General features: G+C 41.3%; 1 protein-coding gene across 1 annotated transcript in view; it reads right to left on the bottom strand.

Annotated features, from left to right (window-relative positions):
- fhod3b (formin homology 2 domain containing 3b) overlaps positions 1 to 18668 on the bottom strand; it is a 97287-nt gene that overhangs the window by 4100 nt on the left and 74519 nt on the right. Inside the window, exons 6-24 of the mRNA XM_085366613.1 lie at positions 16362 to 16456; positions 15451 to 15562; positions 14412 to 14506; positions 13632 to 13775; positions 13250 to 13494; positions 10653 to 10712; positions 9867 to 9989; positions 9575 to 9709; positions 8564 to 8614; positions 7748 to 7938; positions 6251 to 6781; positions 5240 to 6153; positions 4564 to 4722; positions 4091 to 4273; positions 3474 to 3593; positions 2428 to 2589; positions 2135 to 2325; positions 1784 to 1976; positions 408 to 431 (exon numbers count right to left, since the gene is read on the bottom strand). Of these exons, the coding sequence (XP_085222739.1) occupies positions 408 to 431; positions 1784 to 1976; positions 2135 to 2325; positions 2428 to 2589; positions 3474 to 3593; positions 4091 to 4273; positions 4564 to 4722; positions 5240 to 6153; positions 6251 to 6781; positions 7748 to 7938; positions 8564 to 8614; positions 9575 to 9709; positions 9867 to 9989; positions 10653 to 10712; positions 13250 to 13494; positions 13632 to 13775; positions 14412 to 14506; positions 15451 to 15562; positions 16362 to 16456 (3728 nt within the window). The remainder of the gene's footprint in view (positions 1 to 407; positions 432 to 1783; positions 1977 to 2134; positions 2326 to 2427; positions 2590 to 3473; positions 3594 to 4090; positions 4274 to 4563; positions 4723 to 5239; positions 6154 to 6250; positions 6782 to 7747; positions 7939 to 8563; positions 8615 to 9574; positions 9710 to 9866; positions 9990 to 10652; positions 10713 to 13249; positions 13495 to 13631; positions 13776 to 14411; positions 14507 to 15450; positions 15563 to 16361; positions 16457 to 18668) is intronic.

The raw sequence follows: 18668 nt of genomic DNA, 5'->3' as shown, positions 1-18668 counted from the left end.
TAAACCTTTACAGGTGACAGTGCTTTCTAACCTAAAACAGGAGCAGTTAGGCATTTCAAACACTCCACCCACAACTCTGAGATACAATCTTTTTTCTCCCTCAAGACTGGTTCTTGAAACAATGCTGACATGCCGGGTTCAAGAATTTCATTATATTTCACCTGAGTATCTGTGAGTTGTTGAAGTTAGATTCAATCAACAGAACATATCATGCAGACACTTCTTTCTGTCCATCGAGTTTCCTCATCCACGCTCGGTCTCTCTTACACACACAGCCTGTCAGTGTCACAATCGACTCTGTTTTTCCTGATGTTACAACACTTGGTGTTTTCCAAAGTTACAACAGCGTGTCTAAAAAGACAGGGTTAAATGCAAACACCCATGCACTTGTCTGCAAACACAATTACCTCACTATCATTGTCATCTTCACTCTATGGAAAAAAAATAGTAAAAATTACATTTTTGCAGACTTTAAAATAATAGTATAAGTTTTTATATACGAGTTTTAAGATAAGACAGTGGTGCAGTCTTGTCACCTAATTTTTAGGAAGAAAGCAAATACCAGAAGTCCTTAAATATTTAAACACGTTCTTTTTAATACCTGCATTTTCGTGAGACTTTCATCTCCTAGAACAGGAATGCCAAACTCATTTTACATCTTGGGCCATAATTAAGCCCCCTTTTATCTTAAGTGAGCCAGACTGGTGGAAATACCCTTTCTGTCAGTGTAAAGTAGTTTAACTGTGCATTTAATTGCTGAGATATGTCAATACAAGAAAAAGAAATGCAGTGTTAATATCTCAGTTTTTCAACATGATGAAGAAATGCTGTTGTGGTTATTGAAAGAAATGAGTCAGGATGACTCTTTGGGCTTAAATTGTACAGAATAAATATATAAAATTACAGACAATTCTGGTAGCTCAGTATTAAGTGGAATGATTTGCTAATTCACAGAAAATGCCCTGTTTTACTTATTTATTCTACTGCTGACACATTGTGAAATAAAATAGAAATGTCTATAGTAGATAAAATTACTATAGACTTCCCTGTCATGGTTTCCTGTCAACTTTTTATCAATTACTTTCTTACTGCAGCATGAATGGCTTTGGTCTGAGGTGTTTATCAGTAGGAAAAGCTGTACAAGTCCTAAAAATACAGTTAAAAGTCTAAAAACTTATTCCATCCTTTACATTTGACAAATATGTCCAACGGGTCGGATTGGATTGTCTGCCGGGCTGATTCTGGGCCCCGGGCCTTATGTTTCACACCCCTGTCGTACACCATAAAATCATCACTGCAGATTCAAGCTGTGCAGCCCAGAGGAGCATATTTGACTGAATTTCTTTGTAGGAGTGTGAGCTGAGGAGTGGGCCATCCAGAAATCCAGAGTTTGAATTCTCACACAGTGATTGAATTAGGGACCTTTTGAAGAGCGGGTGTTCTTGCCAGAGCCCGCTGTTGAGTCTGCTCTGACAGTCCGGGGGATTTTAATCATGCGGTGAGGTGTTTGCTCTGGCTTTTCTTAGCTGGCTCCAGCTACAGAATAGGATACACTAAAAACAATTCACTGATTGTTGTTACAGAAACCTATACATGTGAATACCAAGGAGCTATACCGATGTCCTTACAAATGCCGCATTTGGCGCTTTAACCAGATTAAGGATATAAGCAGCGTCTAGGGATGGGCCGTATTGTTTCTCAGAAATCAGAAAGCTCAAACTAAACAAAGACGAGGTTTATGAAATGGAAAAATGTGTGTGTAGGTCGGCTGAAGACGACTTACATCTGTTATCATTTTTCCCCTGGTCTTGTTCCTCTCTCGGTGGTTGGCCCTCTTCTGTTTCTGCTGCAGCACGCGCTCTCTTGTCGTGCGATATTCTAGAGCAAATTCGCTCAGTATCTTGCTAAAGCGGTGTATGCTGACGTCACGTACTGCATACACCGGATGGCCCAAGAACAGCAGGAAAGCATGAAACCTGGAGAAGAGTAGAGCGACAATGCATCATTATACATGCTTTATCATTAACGAGAATTCAAAATCTGATTACACAGTTATATTTCTAAGATATAAAAATTCTGGAAAATGCGTAAGGAAAGCTTTAATGTGTAAAGGATTATCTACATGTGAATGCACCTGTTGATAATTCTTCGATGTACAATCTTGAGTATGATGATCCTCTCTGCACAGTCTTTGAGGAAGTCGGACATTTTTTGTTTCAACGCTGGTTTCATCTCATGTTTTGCAATGACTTTCAGGTGATCCCATGATGCTTTGCACCTTCTCTCCATCTGGGCCAGATTGTCTTGAAGCTGGTCAAAGTCCACCTAACAACCAAGACAGACTTGAGGTGATGTGGCATTGGCATTTATGTCTACTAACAACAAACTATTTTAGATTAGTTGTTAAAGTGAAATTTTAAACGGAACCTTGGTCAAGCGGGTAACAGCGCCAATCTCAGAGTAGAGATCAGTACTGTCTGGAAACTTCTCAACCACGATGGAGCAGGCGTGGTGCAGCAGAGATTGCTTATGAACTGTATCCTTCACCTCAGGGACCTTCTCCAAATAGTTCAGCTCAAAGCCTTTAGCCTAGAGATATATGCAAACACAGGAGCACTCTCAGAGTGTGGGATGGAAACAATGGTCTAAAATTAAAATCAAATGCTGCTACTCTAGGACCAAAACTGCAGTGAACTTCCTCTTTGGCAGAGTCAGGGAAAAAAAAGGGAGTTGAAAAGAGCTAAGAGTAGATACGTAGATTCATTAGACTGAAACTACACTCTATTTCAGGGCTGACTGATTATTCTGCTCACCACAGCGAAGCTAAAAAGCCAGAATGAAAGACATAATCCTAATCCTAACGGGATCTCCCCTTGTTCTCCTGCCAGCTTTAAATGGCTTACTGCAAAATATAAACGTGGCCATTATTTACGGTAACTGCCTGTTTTGATGTTGATGACTTATGTTTCCCCTTTGCATGTTTGGCTCGCATATCCCAGAGGTTCATTCATAAATACACTTACTCACAGCTGCATACACACCGAGGCACACGCAAGGGCAAAGAAACACAGATGACAAAGTGAGACAAAAACAAAACAAATGAGGGAAAAAAACAGAGACACATATGCAGGTTCACACATAAAAAGGCCAGACAGAAAGAAATTCTCAGAAATCCCAAAACCTTCCCTCCCCTTTTCTCTTTTTGACACACACACACACACACACACACACACACACACACACACACACACACACACACACACACACACACACACACACACACACACAGAAAGGACCAGGTTTAGCAGAGGCCTTGACAAGTGTTTTTACTGTAGAAGGACAGTATCTGGTGCAGTCAGGCACGCAGAACTCTTGCCAAATCAATAGGCTGTCAGAGGAGGTGGGGGGTGAGGAGCACTGCAGAAAATGTACAAAGCGAGTAAACGCTACAAACGACTTGGAGGTTTACTTACATTGGAGCCATTGAGAAAGTTGCCAATGGCAAGTAACGTGGTCAAAATGTATCTGAGTGTCTTATTTTTTTCCAGCTGATCCATTCCTTCCTTCAAGTCCTGCAAAGGCTCTGCCACTTCCTAAAAGAGCAGGAAAATACAGTCATGAAGCACATGACACATCCCTGCATGCCTATTTTTTTTCCAGTGAAGTCTGTTCTTCTCTCATCATACAGATGTACCCCATATAGGAAAAACAAATCTTGTTTAAACTATTCACTGTATATAAAAGGCGGATGAAGTTTGTGGACGTCAAAAGTGAAGATAGTTTGAAAGTGCCTCAAACCTGCATTCTTTCTAGTGGCCAGCAGGGGGAGACCACTGGGTGCAAAAGGAAGTACAGTTGTACTGAAGTCTACTGGAAAGCTGTTGCTAAGCCAAGATAATCACCAACTGGCTGTAGCTTCATATTTACAGATTTCGTGCGATAATTGCTCATATTTCACTAACTAATCGCAAGCATATTTCCTAATATATCCTTTTTAATTCACAAAATTAAATTTTATTATAAGAAAATTAGAAGCAAAAATGAGATATAATGCACTTTTGCTACTGCTACAGGCATGATTGATTCTGACCTTCTCAATAATTTCATAGTCCATCTTGAATGCCCACAGCTGCAGGCGAGCAGACAGCTCTGTGATGGAGGAGAGGGTGAGAAGGAACTGTTCAGCGCTGCCCAGGGGGATAGCAGGGTTGACCAGCTGAGCTTCCTGGATCTTTTGCTTCTCCTCCTCTGTGGGGATCATTGTGAGTATTTTCTAGTGGCAGGAAGAGAAAAGTTGGGGAGAAGGTGGGAAAACAGGCGTATAATACCATTTAAACACATTGATTTTTTTTGTTTTGTTTTGTTTTTTTACTGTAAATCAGAGTAAATAAAAGAGAAGATTCAATTCAAAATTGCATGAAAACAACTCGAAATCAAGCTGATGATCACAATATATCTTAGCATCTCTGTATTCTGATAAGCTGGGGAGTTAAGATGAGTGGGAGAGAGAGGAAGAGTCCATAGGTGTGCGTCATAAGGCAGAACCTTATTAAAAAGACTTACCTCGATGCCTTCTTTGTTTAGTGCGTACTCATCAAAGTTGAGAATGGCAGTCTTGATTGTGCGGGGAGGAGGTAAGACAGTCAAACCGATGTTTATAGCATTGCTGCGCTTTGAGTCCAGGACTATGATCTCTTGCCGTTTGCCATCAACAGCTGCTTTCTACAAGATACAGAATATTACCAGTGTGTAAGAAGTTTGCAAAAATGTATCCAACACATCAACCATGGTAGAAAAACCTCAGTTATAATTATTTTTTCTTTTTCCTGATTCCTTGTGTGGTCTGTGCTTAAAAGACTTGGAGGTCTACATGGCAGTGTTTCTTGGTGTTACAGTACATGTTTCTTAAAATGTCACAGCTTTCTGCACTTGAAGGCATTATTTTAGAACATATTTTAGTTTCCGGAGCAGGGTTGGCCCCTGAACCTACAGATTTTTGAATCAGTGGATCCTGTAATAACTCTGAAGATTTAAGAATGTGTTGATGTGCTCTGGTCCCATAGTTTACTTTAACATAGAGGTAGGGGTGACTTAATCTAAAGTCCATCTTGTACCGTGTGCTTCCTGATTTATATGAGACAACAAGCACAATTAGCACCAAACTAAATCACAAAATGATCCTTTCAAATAACCAGCTAGGGAGGAGAGCTGCTCTAATAGCAGTCTAGACAGCAATTACCTTCGTGACAGAGAGCTCCTTGGATTTGGACTCAAACAGCTGCTCCAACTTGGATGTGTCCAGTGTAACTGGCTCCAGTTTGGACCAGAGAGAATCCTTACAGAATTTATGACTCTTACACTGCCAGTCCACAGGACGAACCTCATTCCAGAAGAGACGGATGGTCTTCTTCTTCTTCTGGAAGAGAGGAATATCCCCTCGGCTCAGCTGAGGGGATGGCGGAGGGATAGGGGCCATAAATGGTGGAGGTGGAGGCATCATTTTGCCAAGGATGGGAGGAGGTGGGGGGCATCCAAACAGTGGTGGTGGTGGTGGCAGGGCGGTATTGCACGGCAGGGGAGGAAGAGGTGGTATTAGGTCACCTGACCCTGTCGTGCTGTCCATATCTAAAATGTCCATGTCATCCTCATCCTTCAGGTCGGTGAAGTCCATATCTTTGATCCGCAGCTCTCTTGGTTTGGCCATCAACTGGTCCCAGATATAGTCCGACTCTTTCTTTGGGGCTAACGTTGACGAGGCAGCGGGCGATGATTTTTCAGCCTGTTGCTGCTCTTTTGACGTCTCTGCTTCAGGTGGAGATGTCAGGCCTTTGACCAAATTTCCAAACTTCCCCGCCACTGCCCGGACGCTGCCCTGATTGTCCAGATTTCCCACCTCCATCTTTTTCACATTTTCTTCTCTGGCCTGTCTGTGAGCCTCCAGTGTGGAGATCCTGCTAGCCAAACTCGCCACAGAGTCATTCACCTCCTCCTTCTCACATTTACACTTCTCCTTTTCAGATTCTCCCACTTTCCCATCATCCTCAGCGGCCGTCTTCTGAGCATAGAGCATGTCCAGCATGAAGCGTTTCCCGTTGAGAATTTTGTTGCAGTGGTCATTCACATCTGCCTCTTTAATGCACTGAGTCCATTGGCCTGAAGGTATAGAAACAATTTCGATCAAATAGAAGGTAATATGAATAGTTGATCATCAAAGTAAGCAAATAAAATCTGCAAAATGTTTTAACTCTACCTGCTTCGATTTCACGGTTGAGTTTCACCTCCCGCTCCTCTCTCTCCAGAGTGCTACTTGTGGAGGAGATGCTGGATGCAGAGCAGTTGTCCTTTTCATTCACCTCTTCATTCTGCCTCTCTTTTTCACTCAACAGCACACTGTCATCTACATCCCTTTCTGTCACCTGCTCCTTCTCAGACTCCTCCTCCAACTCTACTGCTTCTGCTTCTACATCCGGCTCTCCCTCCTTTACCTTATCAGTTACATCTGCTTCTTCTTCTTCTGCCTCATCCATACGCTGTCTCCGCTCCTCAAGCTTCACCTGCTCTCGTGTCTCTTCCTTACTCTTGCCTGACTGTCCAATTGAAGCCACCTCTACCGCTACCTTCTCTTCAGCAACAACATCCTCTGTCTCTGCCTGCGACGCCGCCTCAGTTTGCTGTTTGTCTGGTTCAGGGGGAGGTGCAGGGGAAGGTTCTAATACTGGTAACTCTGGTGCTGCGCTTTTTATTCTGGTCTGTGGTTCAGCATGTGGGATGTGTTCTGTTCCTGGAAGAGAAATTACGGCAATATTAAAGAAAAATGTTACTTTAAATGTTTCTGTACAGAGTTATGTGCCAACGTATAACTCTGATAGTGTTCAAGAACAAAAAAAAAGTTAAAGGAAAATCTAAAAATATATTTAAAATTGCTTCCCGGCATATCATTAAGTGTGCTGATACTGACATTCTCAGACTGAAATACATAAATCAATCACCTAATCCCTTTATACGACTGGCTGAAACACTGCAATGCTTTACAAAAAGTCTGAGAAAAATCCTTCAGCTTCAGCCTTTATCTTCAGTTTAAAGTCACCAAAGAAGCATGCTTTACGAAGATAAACTGAAGAAAAAAACAAGAAATTTCTGATTACAATCTTACATTGAAGTATCTTGAAATTACTGAGAGTCCATCAGCTGTTAACCTTTGATATCAATCCATAGGAGCTGAAGGCCGAGCGTAAGCACCTCTGCACATCTACATTGCAGTGCAGCTTCAGCCCAGCTTCTCCTTTTGTTGCTTTGTCTGACTTTATCATTTATATAGCGCCAAATCACAACAACACTTGCTTCAAGGTGCTTTATATTGTAACGTAAATATAGATGGTTTCCCTTATTTACTAAGTGGTCACAACAACAGATGAATAAGCACAATTTATTCGGCACAGGTTTTTGGACTGGATGCAACCCTCCCTCTTACACAGGCTTGGAACTGGTACAAGGAGTACACTAGAACCCTATATTATTTGCGTATAAGGCAAATGTGTTAACCACTACACTATGGAGCCATTAAATCACAGCAGATGGAAACAGAATTATTTTTATCAAGTTTTAATGACAGGCCAAGTGAGGGAGACAGGAGCACAAACAGCCAGTATTGTGTCCTTCAGCTGTGTCATCAAGCATTCATTCACTCATTCATGCACATATCTCTCAAGTCCTAATGAAGAATACATGTTTGACAAACAAGGTGTACCCAAACTCTGGTGTGTGATGGTGGAGGTGTCTTCCTGTGAAATCACGGATGAAGGTGTAGCACAGCGGGATGCTGAGCGGCTGGCGGGGTTTGGACTCAAACACAGAGTTATCTCCGTCCGCCCTCTTGTTGGCACTTTGGGGCGCTCCCGCTCAAACTCCTCCGCAGCTACCCGTTCCACAGCCTTGTACCTGCAGTGACAAACAGCTGCTTTTACTTTTATGTGGACACTGCGCTGTAGTTACATGAAAAGCGGTAATGGATAACTAAATAAAATACAAGATGCACAGTAAATTTGTTATGGTGATGAGGATGATGTTTTTTGGGGTAGTGACATCTATGTAAGCATAAATCTCCAGCAACTCTAACTATTGAAATATACATGACAGTTTAGACTTTAGAGGTATGATGACCTCATATAACAATGATCAAAAAGTTATGTCAATGAATAGAAGCCATTTACGTTGTCTCATTCCAGGGTAATTACGGAAAATGGAGCCATAGTCCCATTACTCAATGACTGAAATGATGACAAATCATATCCATGTTGATAAAGTTGCCAAAGTTCTCTATAAGATTTTTGGCACGAGGTAACACTTCACATGTCCCTCAAAATTGTGTAAGTTGCATTTTCAAAAAACATGCATGCCAAAAGACAACTACACACTATTCCTGTTAAACGTTGGAACAGCTTAAGGCTGAGGCAAATTGTACATCTTATATCTGATCAGATATTAAAATGCTTTTTAGTTTTTAACCTAGCTTCACAGCTGCAGCAGTGCATGCATGTGAAACCCTGAAACAAAGTAACCTCACCTTTCTTCTCTGGCTTGTCTTGCTTCTTCCCTCTTTTCAACATAATCTCGACTGAGACAGAAAGACAGAAACGGATCATGGAGAGCAGGGAGAGCATGGGCAAAAGACAGTTTAAACCTGCATTCATACTACATAAGATTTTTATTTACATCTGATATGTACAAAGAGATCGCCGTATGATGCTCCATCTGCCGTTATTCTCTTTACAGTGTACACCACTGTATGGACAAAAGTACTGGGCTGTGTACACATTAAACTTACAGGAGCTGCTGATGTTGATGTCAGAGGAGGAACTGTGCAGTTACTGGATCAGCAGAGCGTTGGACTTACATGGGATCTCTTGCCACCCCCTCTGTTCAATGCTGGATGTTCAGAGTGGACATAGATGGCCTTTTTTTACTCTTGTCAGTTCAAAACGTGAACACTGGCATCCTCGAAAGAGTGGCCTTTATGTTTTAGATGCAGATCCACAGCCAAATTTGTCCTGTTGAGGTGGCTCTTGTATGTTGTGCGATTTATGATGTGGCAGTTTGGTTTCTCCAATGTAGACGTCTGAGCATTGCTCGCCGCACTGCACAGCAATACACTGTGTTGCTTAGTTTTGAACCAGTGTTCATCTGAGGGTGTGGCTGGGTCTTAAGTCCACTGGGATGTCATGCTCAGTGAAAATTCTCCTGAGCTTCTCTGACAAGAATGACCTTTAAAACGACCCATTAATTCACAAATGTTTGCAAAGATAGACTGAATAGTTAGGTGCTTGCTTTTAAACACCAGTGGCAACGGAGTGAAATTAGCTGATTTCAAAGTTTAAGAGGTGTGGCCCAATAATTTTGACCATTTAGTTTATCTGGTTATCCTCACCATCACCACGTATCCTCACACTGGAGAGATACGTGGTCATCTTTAGTGAGTGAAGATGGCCTGTTGTTAACCCGTCTTTAATAGGTTCCACTGTACAGAAGCTATACATCATTTTTTTTAATGCTAAGAAGTCACATAAGGGAGGCTAACCTAAAGCGGTTCCTCTCCTCTCTTTCAATCCTCTGCAGTCGCTCCTCTCTTTCCTGGCGTCGCCTCTCTCTCTCTGCAGCCAGAGACTCCTGATGCTGTCTGTATGATAATGTTAGCAGCCCCCCTATAGCAGGTCTGTGAATCAGAGAAAAAGAGCAAATAAGATTAAATTATTGCTAATTAAGTGAATGACATATACTTTGATTTATGCATTTGGAAGTTTCTTCAAAATAAAAGCTTGACAGAGTTATAGGTAACATTAAAAATCGTTTGCCTTAGCCGTGTTGCTAACCTGTCAGGTTTGGATTCTGGTGTGGAGGTTGCTGAACTATTAAAACGATGGACGGGTGATGTAGGAGTTTGGTTCTGGGATATGGATTTGACGCCAGGATGTGGAGTGCCATTGCCACTGATTCTGTCAAAAGAAAAGGAAAAAATATGTATTGTGCTGAAGACAGACGAAGACACAGAGGTGGATGCACATCATCACCACTAAAACAATTTAAGTAAATAACTTCAATGTGGCCTCTTAATAAAAACAAAAAGATGAAAAAACCTGACAAATGACGTTTTTTCAGATTTTTTTTGTAAAACAATAAATTTGAGATATTATTAAATATATTTTAGCAAGAAAAATATAATATTTATTAAAGAGCTTGCACATACTTGTGGACTAGCCATTACAAGAACATCAAAAATGATTTTGGTAATTACCAGTACTCTTAATTCCGTGCAGCTATAGCTATGTGCTCTTGCACTGGGTGGTGGTGTAATACATTTCTTAAGCACTGTATGACTTATAACTGTATAACTTAAATCCCACTAAGGCAGTTCAGCAGCATCACTGTGAGAAAATCCATCCATCAGTTATTGCTCATCCATGTCTGTGTGTGAAAACAGCTCAGCTGTAATTATTATTATTTTTGACTAACTTGCACAACAGTAAAAATGGTATCATTACATTTTCAGTAACTTAAGCAGACCCAGTCACTGTTGTGCCAAAGGTTTTATACTACTGTTCAACTCTAAAGCTCTTATATATCTTGTTTAACATTGGCCTGTTGACTCCTTGTCTTACCTTTCAGCCCAGCAGGGCTTTCTAGCAGGGCAAGATGAAGGAGATGTATTATCTGTCAGACTGAAGATGTAAGTGAGAGAAAAGTCAAGTCAGATTTGAAAGACTCCAAAGATTAAATATCTAGCTGTTAGTCACATAAAGAAGACAGTTTGAGGAAGGAGGGCTGCAAGACTACAAGACGACAGAGCAGACAGGGACGATACAATATCTCCCTCTGTCTCACTGATTAAGCGTGCAATTTAAAAAGCAAAATCTACCATAATTTAGTGTTCATTTTTTATTGTCCAGTGAACACCATTTGCTACATGCAGAGCAATGTGGTTTCTGTTGCTACAGACCTACAGACTTCAGCTTAAACATGAGCAGAACTACACAGTAACTGTAACCCACAGTAACAATTGAAACTCATTAATGCTCTGACATCATTTATCGCCTTGTCTTGGATTAACTGTGGCACAGAGCCACAATGAAAGACAGATGAGGACTAAATGCAAAATAATGCTTTCCAACATCATGGAAAAGGACGGGGCTTAATAACTTCATCGTGTAGTGCAAGTCTTCAGTGATGGCATTTCATTTTTGTACAATTATTTGTATTTTTATGATTGAAATGCTGGGTAAAGGTATAGTGAGATATACACAGACAACGGTGATGGAGTGGTTCCACATTGAGAGGTGTGCATGTAAAGTAGTGCTTTCTCAACCGCAAACGACACCTGCCTCTGGTTTAAGTCAGGGGACAGAGGGATGGAAAAGGGGTGGAGAGGCTGGGGTGGACTGATACAGAGGGTGTGTTGAGCTTGCCGCTCTATTCAAAGCAAATTGGAAGAAAGAGTCAGGTGGCTGTGAGGAACACACCAAGGACTAAAGGTCCTCTTTTTAGGTGGAACGGACACAGGAGAAGATGCCCTGGTCTTGACGCTGAGATACTCTCTCTGCCGTTCAGGGTCACTGGCTTTAGGGAGGATGTTGGCCATACACTTTATGTTCAAACACATGTTAGGAGTGTCTGCTACATCTGGAACCGCACTAGGATGACAAAATACAAGAGAGTAGGAGTCGAGAGAGAGTGAAAATAATCCAAAATGGAAGAGAAAGTAGGGAGGCACTGTGTGAATAAAAATGGAGAAACTGTATCACGGTAGTTGGCCTAAAATACCTGTGAGTGCCCTGACTAGAGGAATCAGAGACTGGATGACTTTCATCATCTGCCTCATCCTCCTCCTCCTCCTCCTCACCCTCCTCCTTATCAGCCTCATCGTCTTCCTCTTCCTCTTCCCTGTGGTGGGCGAGGAGGGGTTGAGGGTTGAAAGGAGGAACGGGAGGATGCAGGGGAGGCGAGAGAGAAGAGAAATTGGACAAAGACAACGTGAAACCACACAGCAGAAGATGAAAGGGAGAGCACACAGAAATGACGAAAATCTACAGACATGCTTTTTAAGAAAGCATTAAAATTATTAGTGTAGAAGAGAGACATGCCTGAGAAGGTTAGTAGAATTTTAGTAATCCTGGTTTTATGACATGATAAAACAGTTAAAGGACAACTTTAATAATACCACTAATACAAAAGAGAAGAAGAGTATTTGATTTAATAAGGAGTGTTAAGCCTGTAGGATATGTTGTGTGTTTGAGCTGATAGTTTGGGGGCCGGTTTGCTGTTTGGATCTCTCTCAGTTGTCTGGATTTCATTAACAATATGGAAAATTGTGATCTTCAAAGGCGGCTTGAATTTCCTGTGGTGGACTGGAAGAAGCTAGCTAGCATGGTATCATATGACCTGCTGGATTGAATTTAAGTTAACCTGAAGATCTGAGTGCTACCAGGGGTAAGGGGTATGCTTCTTGTAAAAAGCTTGTTAATAATGATTGGGGAGAGAAAGACAAAAAAGAAGACTACAAATAATTTCCAGTTTGCCTCCTGGAGCATGATCTAGAATAAAGAGGTTAAAGTAATGTTCATCAAAAGGATCTGTGCTTTTATCGGGTATAATCCCTTTAAGCATTTAAACAAGGCTGCAATTTGCTTCTTGCCGGAGTCACCAGATGCAGTCTGTGCAGTCACCAAGGTCTGTCATATATAAAACATGTGGCATGGTGGAGTTTAAGTTCAGTGCACGCCCGCTGAAGGAAGCCTGACTTCAGAGTGAGAGCAGATAGCTCATATCTCGTGTTTGCAAAGGCTTCCTTTTTCCTCGAGCGGCAGGAGAATGTCTGTGACAGAAAATTAATTTAAATGTCACTTTGCTGCAGCAGTCTTCTCTTTGCCATTCTTTAAATTACTATATAATGAAATTCTTTTCCTCAGCTCTGGACAGGGTAGAGCTCCACAAATGAAATATAATACACACTTGTAGTCGGGCAGCCTTCCTGTAAAATAACTCAATGGGAATCATTTGTGATTCCTTTTTACTTGCAGCTTTCTTTCAGGCTTTAGATCACCCAGCTGGATGAAACATTTAATAACGAGGTCATGGTCGACCTGCCTGTGCATGTGCTCTGCTCTAGGTCATTACTTAATAAACGCCAAACTAAATCTTTCTTTTAGTGTCCTAATTCTCTTCCACTTCTCCTCTCCTTTGCTTCTTTTGCAAACTTTACCTTTCACTGATATCTTCATGTTGGCTACCAAAGCGGAGGAAGCCACTTGCACGAGCGTGACTGGTGCTGGGTGATGCTGGGGCAGAAGCATGGCCTCTGCTATTCTGAAGCGAATGTCTCCGGCTGCGTCTTCTCTCCAGGCCTCGCCTCTCATTAGTGCCGCCGACACTGGCCCGCCGGCGGTCCTTTCGCCCACTCGGGGGCAACTGGGTGTCATCGTCACCGTCCTCATGACGGAGAGTCATCTAGGTCAAAGAGACAGCGAGTGAATAAAGTATAACAGGGATCTTTACACAGACGCATTCCCGGCTGCTATTTGACTTATTAGACACACTGAGCTTGTTTGTACAGAGATAAAGGTTTGTACTGAAGGCTTCCTGACCTCATAGATGTTGAACTGTTCCACGAGGTCGAGATCAGTGCCTTTTCTGCTTAGGTGTCTCTGGGCCGTGGCTTCGATGCCTTGCTCCTCCAGACAATCCACCATGTCATAGTAGGAGTCCTGGTCTGGTAGGCCTGCCAACGTCTGAGACACGCACAGAAGCAAACACATGCGATTTTCCATCCATCCATTTTCTTAGCTGCTTATCCAATCATTCAAGCTGTCACAGGGCAACAGGAAGGGTACACCCTCGATACTTGCCAGGGCCAACACATGATAATGAAACAATAACAAAACTAAACTGATAATTCACCTGCAGGACTGAAGCTAATCTGAGTAATAAATAATATATTCAAGTAATATATTTAAAAACGATCTGTAGCCAGGCTGTATACCTAAACACATTAGTAGTATGTAAACACATTTTTCTATATCCACAAGGATAATAAACACTGAACACCAGCAGCCCTGTATCCACACTTAAATCATTTTACACTCCTGCAGTTTATTCTTCATTACCACAGTTACTGCAATTTCATATAAGCAACATTTGCAATCCCACAAACACACAAATACAAATGACCTCTCACCTCAAAAGACTTTCTTTGTTATCTCTACATTATTCAGGTGCTGATAAAACAATCTATATACAATATATAAAGGGGGCTTTAAATGTAGCAGATTGGGAAGGAAAACCACTAGAGACAGGCAGGTAAATGCTATACTCCAAGGTAATGCAGAAATAGTTGGTTAAATAGTATCTAAATAGTATTTACTGACCTTATTGATGAGCGTCATTGCGAACACCAGCAGCTCTGTATCCACTCCATCCTTCTCATCAAGGATCTCCATGACATTTGACCACAGTTTTGTACCTGCATCATGAAAACACATGCAACACAGGTGTGTATAAAAAGAAAAGTTATTTCAAGGTTTACAAAGATGCTGAACAACTACAAAATCTGAAATCATCCATTTGATCATCTCACAGTTTGTCATAAAAACCGATTTGGCTCTGTCGCTGTGTAGCAATATAAAAAATAAAACCTTTTAAGTCATCTTATTGCGCCAGCAGACTTTGCAGTATGGCTTTCATCTTCCTCTAGAAACACAGCAGTAAAAATGAAAAACAAAAAACGGAGGCGTCTGCATGTGGCAATAAGCAAGGAGCACCGTCTCAGCCATGAAGACCAACTCCTCTCATCGGGAGACAGGGGATCATGTTCAGTCCTCTTACGCAACAGCAGAAGTGACAGAGGGATACCTGAGCCCTGCACACGGATGACCAACCCCCTGCTGTATGCCACAGCACAATGCTGAGCTTTTAGGATGGCAGGTAACTGAACCCCACTGCAGGCAGGAGATAGACTCCTTCTCAATAAGCCTCATTCCATGTGTGGCTGTGGCGCGGCTGAGAACAACTGATCGGACTGCGCTTTCTGTGTTTTACTGCTCAGGTTTCACTGAGCAGCCGAGAATTAAAACTTAATGATGATGCTATGTAGCAACAAATCCCACAGAGACTAAATATAAGGTGAACATATTCAATGATTAAATAGTAGCACACACTGTAGTTTTATGGGGAAGTAAGTGGAATTTATGATTGGCTTAAAGACTAGCATATGCAAATAACTCCATTAGCTCCAACATATTACACACTGAATTCACTGACACTCTGGTTAATGCAGCAGGTTTCCGATGTTTTCTCCTTTATTAATATCTATACTATGTGAGTGTGGGAATAGAGAACGAGTCGGTCCCTCCTTTGACAGTAGTGTTGTGCATTTATGTTTGTTTCTCAGTTATGCAAGCATCGTACCCCTTTTGGTATCCACAGCGTTCACAGCCTTTATGAGAAGGGCAGCATTGGACTCGGTGTACTCGACAAACACCAGCAGCAGCTTTAGGGATGTCTTCACCACCAGACGAAACTGTGGAAAGAAAAACAATCTGTTAAAGCAACAAACACAGAGCGCACAAATTCAACTGTGAACTTAATGTTTCTGCAAACAACTATGATGAGCATGTGCAAGCCCTTTAAATTCCAGATGCTTAATGGCATCAAATGGTAAAAGCCCTTTCCTTTAGGGGCAGTCTTGCAAGGTTTTGATAAGAGTGCTGTGTGCCTCTGACAGCTCATGGGAACACACTGTACAGCAGTCAGGTGGTATAAAAATGCCATAAAAATCAAAATGCTGAACCACAGATGAGCCTCAAAATAAAGCAAGATATCTAAGGTTTAGTAAATGTTTCCAGTGATTTACACCACTGTAAAATATGGAAAAAGAGATTTAAGAAAAAAAAGTAGGTGAGAAGAGTGTTATGGTTATGATATGCTGCAAAGCTGAGGTTAAAATCAACACAATGGGAGGGGTGGTGCAAAACAAGTTTTCTTTCCTGGCGAGGTGATTACAAAGACAGGGTTCAAATTAAAAGAAAAATAAACCAGACACCAAATAGTTTGTCAGTATTTACACGGAAAGGCAGGAAAGTAATTTGTAAGAACATCAAAACTGTGTGAAAAGAGAGCCAGTGCAGCTCCCTCATCTGCTGCACATTTGCTGCACATACTGCAGTCTGGCCAGTAGAGGGCTGAGGTGACCACACTGACAGCAGGGCAGCAAGTATAGGATTTTATCCTTCTCATCAGTGGCCAGGTGGTGTCGTTGAGTTGATCTTACAGGATATCTACAGTGTGGAGTCATTTTTACATTTTTTTTTTTTTTTTACCTTGGATCCAACCAGCGTGTAAAGCCACTGGATCGTTTCATTGTGAGATATGAGGCCGTTCATCCCGTCCACGTACAGCATTATTTGACCAAGAGCTGGAGAAAAGGAGAGTGGGAAAGGCAGACAAAAGAAAGACATGGGAGGAAAGAGCACAGGGATGGTCAATCTTATGGTATTACAGTTGATGTTTTCATCGTTTCATAATTGTCCATCAAACCTGTCTTTGCTCTCAGTGGAATCCTGACTATGCAAAGCAGGTGAAACTTACGTTTCACCAATGATTAAGGGATAACAGACTGTATTCAGTTTACTTTGGTGCTTTTTGAGAGATTTCAGCCCCAATATATGACAGGAGACATGACCTTGTAGTACAATACTGTGCAAAAATCTTTATATTTTGCTAGATAAATGAGGTACAGTGGTTTACTCATACGTGCAAGTATACATGGAAATTTATATGGCGAAACCAGAGTTTGTACAATTGATTTTAATGAGATTGGAAATCAATATTTGATTTACTTTATCAGAGCCTGAACTCTCTTAGGCAGCTTTCTTGTCATTTCTTTAAGGAGTCTTCAGGAATTGCTCTCCAGGCTTCTTGAAGGACATTCAAAGCTCTTCTTTGGGTTTTGGCTGCTTTTCAGTCTGTTCTCTGTCAAGATGATCCCAGCCTGCTTCGATAACGTGGAGGGGGGGCTGGGGAGGCCAAACCATGACTCTGCTTTTACTGCATTGGCAGTGTGTTTGGGATCATTGTCGCGTCAAGAATGAAGCTTCTGCCAATCAGGATCTTACCAGATGGTATTTCATAGTGGACTAAAATATGATGGCAGTTTTCTGCATTCATAATTCCTCCTCTGTAAATACTGTTGACAATGCATCACTCTATAAGACTTCTGACACTGACCTTCAGTTGAGTTCTTGTGTAATTTGGCATACCTCAGGCTTTTGTACCCGTTTTCCTCCATTAAGAATGACTTCTTGACATCCTTCCATTGAAACCGTTCACTTCTGCTGAAGATACCATTTAAAAATGTCATGCATAGGCAAAACACTGTTTCACCTCTTGAGCTGGTTGCCTTCCTTATGCTTGAATGATTCATATGTTGATATTAAGTGGCTTAACGAACAAAAATCATTGCTCTGGTCGGGTATGAGGACTGGTTTGAAAATGGTTGAAGAAAAGCTTTGAAAACATTCAGAAAACCTGGAAAACTTGTTCAAGATGACAAAAAATATACAAGAAAATCTGCCTCCTTGCAAGCAAGCTATCAAGAAATGAGGAATGGCTCAAGACTTGTGCACAGCACTGTATATAAGACCAAAAATGTACACTATCAGATCATTTCCCCCTGTATTATTCACACATTCTCTAATTCTTTTTTATTTTGGTGAAATAAGACAATGATCTTCCAACACTCTAGTTTTATATATGTAGTAATTGTAGTAAATGTAGTAGTAATTATATATGAACTGTACATGCAAACTGGAGTTGCTGTGAAAATTGAAAATCTCAACAATTAGGTGAAGATCTTAAAAAAAAACATCACTTGTCCACATTCAACTCTCAAGTTAGTGGACACAACTGGGGGCAGTATAACTGAGCAGAGTGCCTCAATGGAAGCTGACATGACTTCTATCTGTAACAGGATACATAAATAAGAACCTAATCAGAGCCAAGGGATCTCAGTGGGGGGCAGTAAAAGTGTAGGGCTTCTGTTGAAGGAGATGGGGGAAGGGAGATAAACATTACAGGACAGGAGTGGAACAGACAAAAGCACCATTTAAAATGTGGTGGGTGTTTTTGTTTTGTTTTTAAAGCAGCATCTCAGAGGAAGTCCACACATGTAGAAGTAATGCTTTCATACAGAAGACCACAACAAGATGAGTTCAGTTTGAACCCACAGAAACTTTACATGATACATTAGCTGACACGGGGGGAAGAGCACGTGACGCATTAAAAGTGGAACATTTTTGGAGAGCCTGTTTGACTGTTTCTTGGCAGAAGTTAGAGTGTTGGGAGGTAATAATACATAGGAGAATATTCTCAATAAGTCAAGCCATTGGTGTTTTTATTCAGAAGGATCATATATATAAAAGTGATCAGATATATTAGCAGCTGTGACAAAAAAGCAGAGAAACAGGTACTTTGAAACTGTATACATTCACAGATTTTGATCTAATCTCTTCTTTGTATGTTTACATCACTTTCTTATAACATGTTATGATGACAGGCTGCACTTTCTGTTATATACGTATAAATTTCTTCATGCAGTCTTCTAGAGCGGCATTGAAAATCGCGAATAT

Source organism: Diplotaxodon limnothrissa, linkage group LG11 (assembly GCF_057381915.1).
Source record: "Diplotaxodon limnothrissa isolate DT_005_m linkage group LG11, D_limnothrissa_male_GT1.1, whole genome shotgun sequence".
Classification (NCBI taxonomy): Eukaryota; Metazoa; Chordata; class Actinopteri; order Cichliformes; family Cichlidae; genus Diplotaxodon; species Diplotaxodon limnothrissa.
Note: the sequence above shows the minus strand (reverse complement) of the source record. Positions and strands in the feature narration are given on the sequence as shown.